Below are 12,424 nucleotides of genomic sequence, written 5' to 3'. Positions count from 1 at the left end.
AAGAAAAAATATATATATATATATTCATTTTAAGCAGAAAAAGAGAAAATGGTGCAAATGGAACCAGGAAATGAAGAAAGATTACATATCATAATTACATGGAAGATTTGTCCATTCGTCTCAATTTACACAATGTCTTTTTAGCAGGACAATTTCTGACAACCAGACACTGCCACTTAGTAATGACAATATCTGATACAACAAAAATAATAATGGTGATATTCAACGGTCAAACATTGGTCTGACCGGTATAGGATCACAAATTTTTGTGGAGGCCAAACACCTGAACAAAATTTCAAATTGCACTTAATACCATTCAATTCAATTTCAATCGCAGAGCATGATTTGTTCTCTGTGAGACCTATTTGTCATGCTGTTGTAGATCAATTTCCCAGGCTGATGCCAACTGCAATAAAAGCTGCTCTGGATGTACCCCTTCCCAGGCCTCAGTTGTATCTGTAGAAGCTTCATGTAAATTCAGTAATAGCTCTTTCTTCACTTCCATGGGGATGCCAAAGGTATCGGCTCCATTTTCCAATACTATCTCCAGCAACTGAAAATTATGGTCACCAATTCAATATTTTATACATCACAAGAGATGTAAAAGCAGGCAAAAAAGGATTGCGAAGAAGATGAATTCAACATTATGGAGTATGCCTCAATTGCTAAACAAGCTTTTTGTTGTAATTTGATGTAGAATTACCATACGAAGGAATGAATGTGCATTTGACCAACAATTTTCTAAATCAGAATTAATGATCGGTCATATACATCTTGAAGATAAAAGGTTATATTTTTTTAATCACGAGATAAAAGGTTATACACCCGATATTGCTCCCTTTCGAAGAGCCTTACTGAACATGAAAAGCTTAAAATCTGGACCATCTACCTATAAACAAAAGTGCACCTGACACTCCCAGGCATTGCTCACAACAATCGAGTCATGCTAATGCATAGAAGGACACGAAACTCGCCCAAAAATAATTAATATCTCACAATGACTGCTTAAGGAGGCATAAATTATGGTGTTCAGTAACAGATATTTAATGAAGTAGCGGGTTCTCCGCCATGGCACTAAGTCAATTCCTCTAGCTGAGAAATTATAAAGAAGAAACATGTACGCAAGCCCTCTAACAAAACAGTGACGCAAGAAAACATTAATAGATACCACCCCGCCTGTAAGATGAGATTTTTCACTTATGATCTTGTAGCAATTTGAAAACCAGATCTTGAGACAGGATTTACACAGACGAGTCATGAAACCCTTTAACAATGTATAATCATTTTTTCTAGATGAAGATCTATTTCAAGGTTTCATACTATACTAGTTTTGAGACTAATAAAATATAAAGAAATAGCAAAATCATCCCTAATTATATTTAAGGTGTTATTTTGATGAGAGGATTCATGTGACTACAGAATACACATTCGGACAAAAAGAACGGAAATTCAAATAGAAGAAAAAGCCATACCTGTTGAATCCAAGACAAACAGATGTCATACATGTTCTGGTCCACCATGAATTGCCCAATGGCATTCACAATTTCACATGCAACTTCACTTGAAAGTTGGTCAATTACAGGACCTGTTCTGTCCATTAGCTTTACAAGCAAAATATCATCACCAGTGGACAATACTTCTGCAAAGGCTGAATCTGTGTCTCCTACTTGAAGGGCATCCATTGCATTGGTCCAAGAAGTCCAGATGGCATCCCTCTCTTGCCCAACATTGTCATCAGCCAGAGCTTCTGCGGTCATTTCAGGGATTGCTACCCTTGTTGCTCGAGATGCTCCATTGTCCTCACCGGCAACACGAATTGCTTCCAAGGTAGCTTCATCCTTGGAAGCTTGCCAGACACTTCTGGCAGATGGTCCCTCACCAAGCCGGATGGGCAGTGCTGCTTTATCCCAAGCTCTCCTGTTTCCAGATTGATCACTCTCATGCACAGATTTCGGTGATCTTCCATCAGCAGAACTACCACCAAAAGCCCTCCTTGAGGAAACCTGGCTATTATTTCTAGAAGCACCATAACCAGGAAGATCCCACCCTTCAGACATGTCAGATCTCCAAGATGGCCCTCTTCCCCTCATTCCCAGAGCATTTCCATCAGATTGGGAAAATCTTTCACCAAATTGGATGCGTCCATCACCACCTCTTCCATACTTGGAATTGTAGTCACTAAAACCATTATACTTATTAGATGGCCTGCTAGATGATCCTTCAAACCCAGTAAAGTTTCTACGACCTGATGATATGGATAAATCACGAGACATGTCTTCAACAATTCTCTCAAGACCACGTACTCTATTCTCTAGAGTCACCATACTATCATGCGATCCACCCATGAAATCCTGCAAAATTGTTTAAACATCTATCACTTGTGATTAAAATTATACCAGAACTACTTTTTTGTGCCATACTGACCATACCTGAAGCATATTCATTAGATGAACCTGTTGCCTTTCCAGTTGCAGCAACTGCCTCTGGATGGCCAACCAATTTCCTCTGTTATTGGAGAAGGGTACTTCAGACTGACCATCAGTTTTAGAAAAACCTGCAAGATTGGCAGAACCCTCCCTCTGATCATTTTCAGTCCTATCATCAGTATCATATGCCTTAGTCCTCAGTTCTTTTGAGTTCGTCCTTCTTTCAGCGTATCTGTCATGTCCAAAATCATCATAATTCCTTTGTTTGGAATTTCCATCACTGCCTCTCTCAAAGATACGATATTTATTACTTAAGGATCCATGAAAATCATCATTAGTGATGTTTCCAACAGAACTTGTTCTATCTTTTGAATCTTTAACATTTGCCTCTGACTCTTCCTCGTTGTTGGAGTTAGAAGAATTGAGGCCTCTCCGAGGAAGAACAACTTCCACTGGTAAATCATCTGAACCCCTTCTTTCAAGTTTTTGGAAAAATTCTGGATTTAGTTCTTTATCAGATAAGGCTGGTGCCTTCTTTTTCAGTATTACAACCGCCTTCTCAGAGATGCCAGCTGCTTTGGCCTTAGAAGTTGAATCCAGATTTGAAGAACTAGTTGATGAATCTTTTACTGACGAATCATTCTTCCTCTCATCAAGATTTACTTTTTTTGGGTCACTTGTCTCTGACGAAATAGCTGATTCATTCCCACCATCTAAAGCATAAAAACAACAATCATCACCAACATAAACTAGGATAAGAAACAGATTATGACAGACAACTCAAACATCCTACCAGACGAGGGCTTTGAATCATCAGGAGACCCATCTCCTTTCCCTGTGATCTTTTTCCACAATTGCAATGCCTCATTGATGCTATCTCTTACAGGTTTTATCTGAGGACAATAATACATTAATTTAGAAAACACAAAGTAGATAATAAAGCAAAGAATTAGTTCTCCAGTAATGGAGTTTCAACAAATTAAAATCTGGCATACTAGGACCAATGATCCTTGGCCAGACCATAAAGAGAACAGCATAAGCAGTACTATTGTCAGACACCTGATACACCAGTCACAATTAAATGCACTGTCAACTTCATGCCGGCACATAATTTCTTCAGTGTTCTTTGAATGTGATACACTACAATGCAAGAACAAAGTCAAAAGGAAAAGGCTAATATTATGTGGCTACTTTCATTAATGTTTTTACGATTAACATCCTTACTCCTTGCTGACCAAAAAAATAATTCTCACTCCTTAAGTGTGTTTGGTAAAACTAGACTAAAATAAAGTACCTGGTAACAAATAAACTAGCTTCTAGCCATAATAAACTAGTTGCTAGCCTCTAACTAATAAACTAGTTACTAGCTGAAAAGTTCTAAACTTATTATAAGTTTCAAGTTGATAAACTAGTTTATTGGATTAGAAATATTTTGTACAACTAAATGATAAGCTAGTAGGTAAATAAAATAAAAAAAGGAAAAGCTACATAAACTCTAAACCCTAAATTTTATTATATAAAAAAAGTTGTGTTTGCTAGACAAAAATATATTATGTTATTATAATTTTACTTTTTAAAAAATAATTAAATTCTTATTAACCTTTTCAGTGTTTCTGTTTATTTTTTCTCAAAGTTATATATATTATTTGGATTTGGACAAGTCACCTTATTTAAACTAGTTAATGTGATGCATATTAATCAAATTTAATTTTTATTAATTTTCAAAAGCTTACATTTTTTTATTTCTCAATTTAAATTACTATTCTGAATTTCTTTTTTATAACTTTTATTGTGTGTAATTTTTACATACTATCATGTAATGATTTTATCTTTGTAAATTGTAATTACGGAGAAATGTTTGCCACCGTAAAATTGAAAATAGGTAAAAAAACTAAGAATGATAAGGAAATGTATTTAAACATAAGGGAGTTATGGAACAAACCTAAATAAGCAAGACGCTAGTTGAAGTAGCTTGTAGCTCATAAGATATAAGCTCCTAAATAATCCACTTTGAATTATCTACTAAACACTTTTACAGAGATCAAACTAACTTACAAGTTAGTTAAATAAGTTAGTAACTAAGTTATTGGACTTACGAAACATAATCCTTGTTGAACTAGTTCCTTCTTAGAAACTCAGCATTTAAATAAAATAAGAATTGAAATAAGTGATGACACCGAGGAATCAAAAATGAAAATAGCATGGGATGTCAACAAGTTATGATTACGAAATTTCACTGCAAATGCTACCTTGTCAAATCGGCAAGCCTCAAGTACTGCCAGTGTAGGTGCTGCTTTATCAGTAACCAAACTACTTGAATGCAATGCCAATGAACTTAATGCCTCAGCTGCTGCTTTACGTGTTGCCCAATCCGTACTAGAAAGACATTCATGGATGCTAGGCAGCAAATGTTCCAAGCTTTGTGGTGCAATCGCTCCAACCTGCAATCAATGCCAATTACCTCTGAGGAATTTTCATACCAATTCTATACATCATAAAATGGCAAGTTGGTGACTAATGGCCCCCAAGTTGGACAAACACAAGCAAACCAACAGAATTAAAAATTAAAGACATGGATCTTTGCAGCCTTTATCATCCAAATCTGATAGACCTATGCCAAATATTGAACTGCAACTTCCTCCAACTTCATTGGGATTAGCCTCTGCAGTTGCCAAAGCCACTTTCAAACATCATTATCACCACATATGGCCATGTTAAATTGAATTCTATAAATGAATTTTGGCCAATATAATCAGGTCTAACTAAATCTCAGTAGTTTATAACCTTAATGAATCTACTACAATAAGCAAACACTACCATTTGTTTAGCATGTTAAGAGTTAAAATAGAACCGAACAGACCCAGACATGCAGATAAAAAGTGATACGTTTTGGATCCAGCAAGAGAACTAAAACCAACACCAATGCTCCTCCTGAATATATAAAAATCACTCCACCATAGTCTCTAAATAACAAAATGCCAAAATTTGAACTTAGTTTTGTAAGTACTTTTAACATTGTTTTCTAATCAGAATTAGAGTTTTATATCTAAGTCAGTCAGTCTGTGTTTGGATAAGCCTTTGAAGTATCAGATCCACATTTCAGATGTGAAAAATAAAAGCTACTCTAAGTAACTTTAACTTGGATATGGATCATACTTTACGTTTGATCCGATGTCAAACCAAGCCAGCACAAAAACTATCCTGTCCTGACCTTTAATGAAACTTTTATTACACAAATCATTAATGTGAAATTCCAATTCCAATTGAATATAGAAAGAAAAGGTGTCAAAGGATTTACTTATAAGTTTTAACCTAAAGATAACTCTATCACAAAATAACTAAAGCATCTAAATGTTTTACACTAAAGCTCCATTCATACCCAAATAAAGAAAGGACAAAACCACTGGGCCACCTAATGACCAAAATAACCATTCAAGTTCAAACTGAAATCAACACTATTGCTCCCCTGGGCAAGGTACTCCATAGATATAACTCAAGCACTCTACCATATATATCATGAAGGTAACACTCCAATTCTGGTTTGAGAACAAAACCAAAAAAAAAAAAGTATCTGCATCTAAGTTTTGCCATAAGGAAAACCCTATATCTGAAAATAACCAAAGCGTCTCAAATGTTTTACACTAAAGCTCCGTCCATACCCTAGATAAAGCAAGCACGCAAAATACCTAATGACCAAAATAACCCTTCAAGTTCAAACTCAAAGCAACACTAGTGCTGCTCTTGGCAGGGTACTCCCTAGATAAAACTAAACCACTACTCCTTACCTGAATCATCTACGAGGACCTTCAATGAAAAATGCAAACCTTTATTATGAGAATCATGAAGGAGAAAGTCCAATTTTGATTTGAGTAAAAAACACCTATGGATCTACATCAAAGCTTTTGATCTAAAGAAAACTCTACATCACATAATAATCAAGGCACCTCAAAATGCTGTATATTAAAGTTCCATTCATACCAAAATAAAGTGCAGAACCATTGGATCACCTAATGACCATAATAACCCTTCAAGTTCAAACTCCTCAAAACCATTTCATAGTGGATAAAATTTAGATGCAGTGAAGTGATGTTGGTGTGGTTCTACAATCAGAATATAACTTCACCTCAATAATCTATGTAATAAAAGATTCCATTGATTGCCATCCTGTATTATTAAGATGAACTTCAAGTCTGATTTGAGAACAATACTAATAGCATGTATGGTATATCCAGTATTTCCATTGGCAGGGTACTCCCTACATATAACTCAAGCACTCCTCCATACCTGAATAATCTAAGCGAACATTTAATACAGATCTTCATTAAAAAAATCATGGAGGTGAAATTTCAATTCTGATTTGAGAACTGAACTAAAGAAACACCAGTAGATCTGAATCTAATTTTTGCACTAAAGAAAACTCCGGGTCCCAAAATAACCAAGGCACCTACAATACTTTACACCAAAGCTCCATTCATACCCCAAATAAAGCAAGCACAAAAACACTTTACCACATAATGACCAAAATAACCCTCCAAGTTCAAGCTCTACAAACCATTTCATAATGGACAAAAAATTCGATGCAGTTAAGCGTTGTTCTCCAACCAGAAGTAGAGTTTTACCTTAATAGTCTTAATAATAACAGATTCCATTAATTATCATCCTGAATTGCTGAAATAAAACTCCAAATCTCATTCAAGAACAAAACCAATAGCACCTATGATACTACATCTAAGTTTTCTTCAAAATAACTCACATCAATTCACCAACCCTTGATCCCACTTCACCCAAACCACAACAATGCAGCCCTCTCACCTGTGACAAGCTGGAAACCACCGGCAAAATCGCCGCCTTAGCCATGAAATTAGGACTGTTAAGCAGCTTGCAGATCCTCGGACACAGTTTCTGGAACGCCGGCACCGGTGCCTCCCCTCCGCCGCCAGCACACTCCACCATCTTCGCCATGCACACCGCCGCGCCTGCCTGAACCCCTTTGTTCTGCTCCCCCATGGCCTCAAAAAGCGGCTTCACGAACAGCCCCACCACCGTCCCAACCCCCCCTCCGCCGCCGTCGCCCTTCAGATACTGCGCGGCCAGCGCGCCGACAGTGTCCCTACAGGCGTCGCGAACGGCAGAGTCGGCATCCTTGAGGCGGCGCACGACATGCCCGATAATCTTGGTGAGGTGCGCCGCCGCGGCGTCGGCGTGGGCAGCGCAGACGGCGGCAAGGAGGCGCAGCGCGTCCCGCTTGACGGCGGGCTTGGGGTCGGTGGCGGCATCGTAGAGACAGTTAAGGATCATGGGAATGGCGTCCGGCGACAGCGCAGCGATGGTCTTCTCGAGGTCCTCAACCGCGATCTGGTGCGTGTCGCGGTCGGAGAGCTTGGAGAGGGAAGTGAGGATCCTCTGCTTGAGCTCCACCATAGCAAGGTGCGATGAGAGTGAAGAAGACGAGGATGAAGATCTTGATGAGGGTGATGGTGTTGGGTTTGTTTGCGTTTGGGGTTTTGGGTGCTTCATTGCTGTTGTGTGAGTGAGTTTGTGTTTGTTAAGGGTTTTTCTTTGAACTGAATGCAATGGAAAAGAAGATAAGAGAGAAAGTGGAAGCAATGTGTGAAAGGAAAATGTGAACTGATTTGAAGTGGAGTGAGTTGGAAAGAGAGGGTGGATCTGTGAGGGAAAAAGGGTGCAAAACAAGTTTTCAAATATCAAAAACTCAAAATCATGGAGCCTTTCTTTTTCCCTGAATTGGAAGTTAAGAATTTGGAAAATGGTCATGGCCCATATATAAATTTATTATTATTTTTATCATTTTATATAAAATAAAATTGTTGGAACATGGAAATAGGGTTTTTGGGTACTACAGCAGAGCTTGGATCTTAGTGAGATGCCCTAGAACTACACTTCTAGGGCAAGGGAAGGGACCCTGTATGGTTGTAGAATTGGGATAGGTCCTACTGGCTTACTAGCGTTGGATCCCAAAGGTGTAAAGAGAAATTGAGTATAAAACAAATTTTTATTTTAGTTGTCTTTTTTTCTAATTTTTCCCTGTTTAATTGTTAATTCTACTAAAACATTGTTGTTGGTAACAATTTAAAAGTTTTAAATTATAACATTCCGACTACTAAATTAGTTTCATAAATATATATTCAACATATAGATCTCTCAGTATTTACAAATTATAAAAAACGATATCATAATTTGGTTGATGTGGTGGGTTTGTAATAGAATAAAAATAAATACCATGACAAAGTTATATCATATAATTTGTGGTATATCCACCAGCAATAAAAATATAAAAATATTTACAACAATTAACACTATACATGTTCAAATTATTGTCAAAAATTATTTATTTACTATATGAATTGTTGAAAACCCATGTCCATAAGATAAAATCATTAAATATACATAAAAGTGCTAATTTTAAGAAATAAGTCCAAGACTTCATGTAAATTACTTAAATTTATTATTGCTAATTATGAAAATGAGGTTATTTAATATGAATACCAATTAAATATATATATATATATATATATATATATATATATATATATATATATAAAACACAAAAATAAAGTTAAAGTATCATTGTATCTTATCATATATAATTCAACTAATATACTATTTATCTTAATACACATTTTACAATTTGTTATTACATACACTTTGAAGCATTTATTTTATAACATTATAGTAATTTGTTACGACTTGATTATGAAATTAAATACAAAATTTCCACTCAACATTTCCCCGATTTGGTTTATATAAGTTATTATGAACTTAGAAGACCATTACTTGAACAATCTTACTAGATATAAATTAGAGGCTAATAACACTAATTTTTGGAGAAACTAAATTAATATATTCAAAATTTATATATTTATCATTATCATTAATATAAATAATATAAAAAAATTAATATGTAATTTAGTATAATTATAGTTATAAAAGAAACCAAATATATGTAATAGATTATTTTTTGTTTTTTAAAATTATTGATCTAACAATAATTAAATTTAATTTAAAATTTTCAACTATTTTTTTCAATGTAAATTATACTGTGTGTAAAAAATTTATCTTAGATCTTATTCTACAATCAGGTTTTGATAAATCAATACCAAAAAAAAAATCTTTTTATTCGAGTAAAAATTTACTTTATATAACTTACCAAAGATTAATATGATTGATAAATATTTTTAATTCAATTTTTTTATTTGGATAAAGTGATTTAATTTTTCTTTTAAGGTAAACTTTTAATTTAATAATATCTAAATAACTCCTATCCTTTGGTATGAGTTGACTTAGTTCAACCTTCGACTTGAGACTTCTCGTCACGAGCTTTGGTCCAAACCAACTCATTTTAACCTTTAGTTTGGGCGAACTCGTCCCTATTAGGGTGACTCGTTTTTATCTTTTTGATCAGGTTAACTCGTCCCGACCTTCTGTTGTAAAAGTTGACAAAACAGAACAAGAGTGCATTTCTTTATACGTGTATAATCACTATCCTTAAGGACTTATTTGCGATGTGTTGCAAAAGTCCCCTAGAATACAACAAGAACTTTTTGAATTTTCCGAGGATATCAAAACTAGCAAGAAAGTACTCTTGAAAGAGTAATCAACCCATAATAATAGAAGAAAATAGAAGGGAGAAGAGAACTTAAGAAAGAAGAGAAAAGAATGAGATGTGTTGTGTGTTTTGGAGAGCACTAAACCCACTTATTTATAGGTGTGAATGAAGGACGGAAAAGGCTAGAGAAACTATGACCCGCATGGAGAGAATTAATGCTCAACAACGGTCAAATATTTTATCCCTCAATGTATATAAAACTGAAACCATGCCTCAAAGATGAAATCAAAACTAAAACAAATATTTGCATTAAAATTGTAACAATTGCAACGAGAATCATGGCTTAGCAACAACGTTCTAATCTTTTGTAATATTAAATGTTTATTTTATAACAATCCCCCACATATTGCAAAAGATAAGAAAAGATTGAAAGAAGAAAATCCTAGGTCTCATATAAGATGTAATGCGTTAGAGTTGGTATAACAAGTTATATGAACCAGTCTTGGACTAAGAAACTTAACATATTGTGTAGTTGGTATACCAAGCTATATGAACCAAAGACATTTGGTGTGTGTTAGTGGTTTATCAATCACAATACACCCCCACAATTCTTGCTATCAACACTGTGTTGCGCTTTCTAGGCCATGCGCGTGCCCAGTATTCATGAGTGCTTTAGAGATCATGTCAATATCTCATACAAACGACCCCAATTGACACTCATATAGGTGATTACATCATGTGTATGCTGCAAATCATACACCACCCATAAGGGATATGAAAATCATTAAAGCTTTATTTAAACTAAAATCTTACACCAGATAGAATTTTAATTTACAAAGTTTAACCTCTCAATAATGAAGCCTCTAGCAATTTCGCGCACACCATAAGAATGGACATAATTTATTTGAAATCAATTTAGTGTTATCATAACTAACAAGTGACTTGCTTTTACTCAAATGAACCTTATTCATGGGATCTCCAATCACAAAGGTTGAGTTACTATCACTTGTTTGTTTGCAATTGGCTTAAGTCTCATTCCCCTCAATGTTTCTAAAATCATATTTCTTCCCAGGTGTTTTGTCATAAGATCTGCTAGATTTCGTTTTGACTTCACATAATCAATGGAAATAATTTCACTCTTTAGCAACTACTTAACCAGATTATGTCTCAATTGTATATGTCTATTTTTTCCATTATAGTTTTTGGTTTTAGCTATAGCTATTGTCAATTGGCAATCACAATGTATTGACACAAATGGGGTTGATTTCATTCCTAGAGGAATGTTTTCTAAGGAGTTTTTCAACCACTCAACCTCACTACCAGCCATTTCGAGAGCAACAAACTCAAATTCCATTGTTGATCTTGCAATAATTGTTTGTCTGGTCGATCTCTATGTAATCGCACCACCCCTAAGTGTGAATACATAACCACTAGTAGATTTTGTGTCATCTGAATCAGAGATCCAGTTAGCATCATTGTACCCTTATAGTACAACGAGAAATCCATTATATTCAATGGCACAATCCATTAAACCTCTTAAGTATCTCGTAAGTCTTGCAAGTGCATCTCAATGTTATTGATTAGGACATTGAGTGTACCTACTCAGTTTACCTATTGCATAAGCAATATCAGGTCTTGAAAAGTTCATTAAGTACAATAAGCTCCCAATTATCTAGGCATACTAAGGTTGAGAAACATATTCTCCTCTGTTTTTCATTAATTTATAGCTAGCATCATAAGGGGTATTTAGTGGTTTAAAGTCATAATATCCAAACTTACTAAGAAGTTTCTCAATGTATTGTTCTTGGGATAGTAATATACTACCTCCCTTCCTTATGATTGTAACACCCAAAATCACATTGGCTTCATCCATGGCTTTCATTTCAAATTTAGATCCTAGAGACAATTTAGTTCTAAAGACAATATCAATACATGTACCAAATATTAACATGTCATCCAGATACAAACATATAATGACACAATCACTATTCTCAAATTTAGAATACACACATTTATCAGCATCATTAGATGAAAAACCATCACAAAGTAACACATTATCAAGTTTTTTCATGCCACTTTTTTTGTGCTTATTTAATACAAATATTTTAAAAGTTTGCACACCTTATTTTATTGACCAGGGACAACACACCCTTCAAGTTGAGTCATAGAAATTTCCTCCTCTAAAAATCACCATTTAGAAAAGCATTATTAACATCCATCTGGTGTATCACTACCTTATGGGTAGCTGCTAGAGCTAACAAAACTCAAATAGAGGAAATCCTAGTCACATGGACAAAGGTATCAAAGTAATTTATGTTGAGTTTTTGAGTAAAACTTTTTTGCTACTAATCTTGCTTTATATTTATCTATGGATTCATCAAGGTGATATTTTTTCTTAAAGATCCACTTACAACCAATGGGTTTTGCTCCT

At 35.0% G+C, this 12,424-nt stretch overlaps 1 protein-coding gene across 1 annotated transcript; it reads right to left on the bottom strand.

Moving 5' to 3' along the window:
- Positions 1–71: 71 nt before the first annotated feature.
- LOC114187790 (TORTIFOLIA1-like protein 1) lies at positions 72–8,184 on the bottom strand. Its single transcript, XM_028076157.2, has 6 exons — positions 7,239–8,184; positions 4,676–4,867; positions 3,220–3,319; positions 2,430–3,139; positions 1,473–2,351; positions 72–553 (listed from the first exon to the last, which is right to left on the bottom strand). Exons 1-6 carry the CDS (start codon positions 7,941–7,943, stop codon positions 362–364), a joined length of 2,778 nt encoding a protein of 925 aa, XP_027931958.1. The 5' UTR covers positions 7,944–8,184; the 3' UTR covers positions 72–361.
- Positions 8,185–12,424: the final 4,240 nt, after the last annotated feature.

Source organism: Vigna unguiculata, chromosome 6, assembly GCF_037176805.1.
Source record: "Vigna unguiculata cultivar grain cowpea cultivar isolate G323 ecotype 2 chromosome 6, ASM3717680v1, whole genome shotgun sequence".
In the NCBI taxonomy this organism is placed as follows: domain Eukaryota; kingdom Viridiplantae; phylum Streptophyta; class Magnoliopsida; order Fabales; family Fabaceae; genus Vigna; species Vigna unguiculata.
Note: the sequence above shows the minus strand (reverse complement) of the source record. Positions and strands in the feature narration are given on the sequence as shown.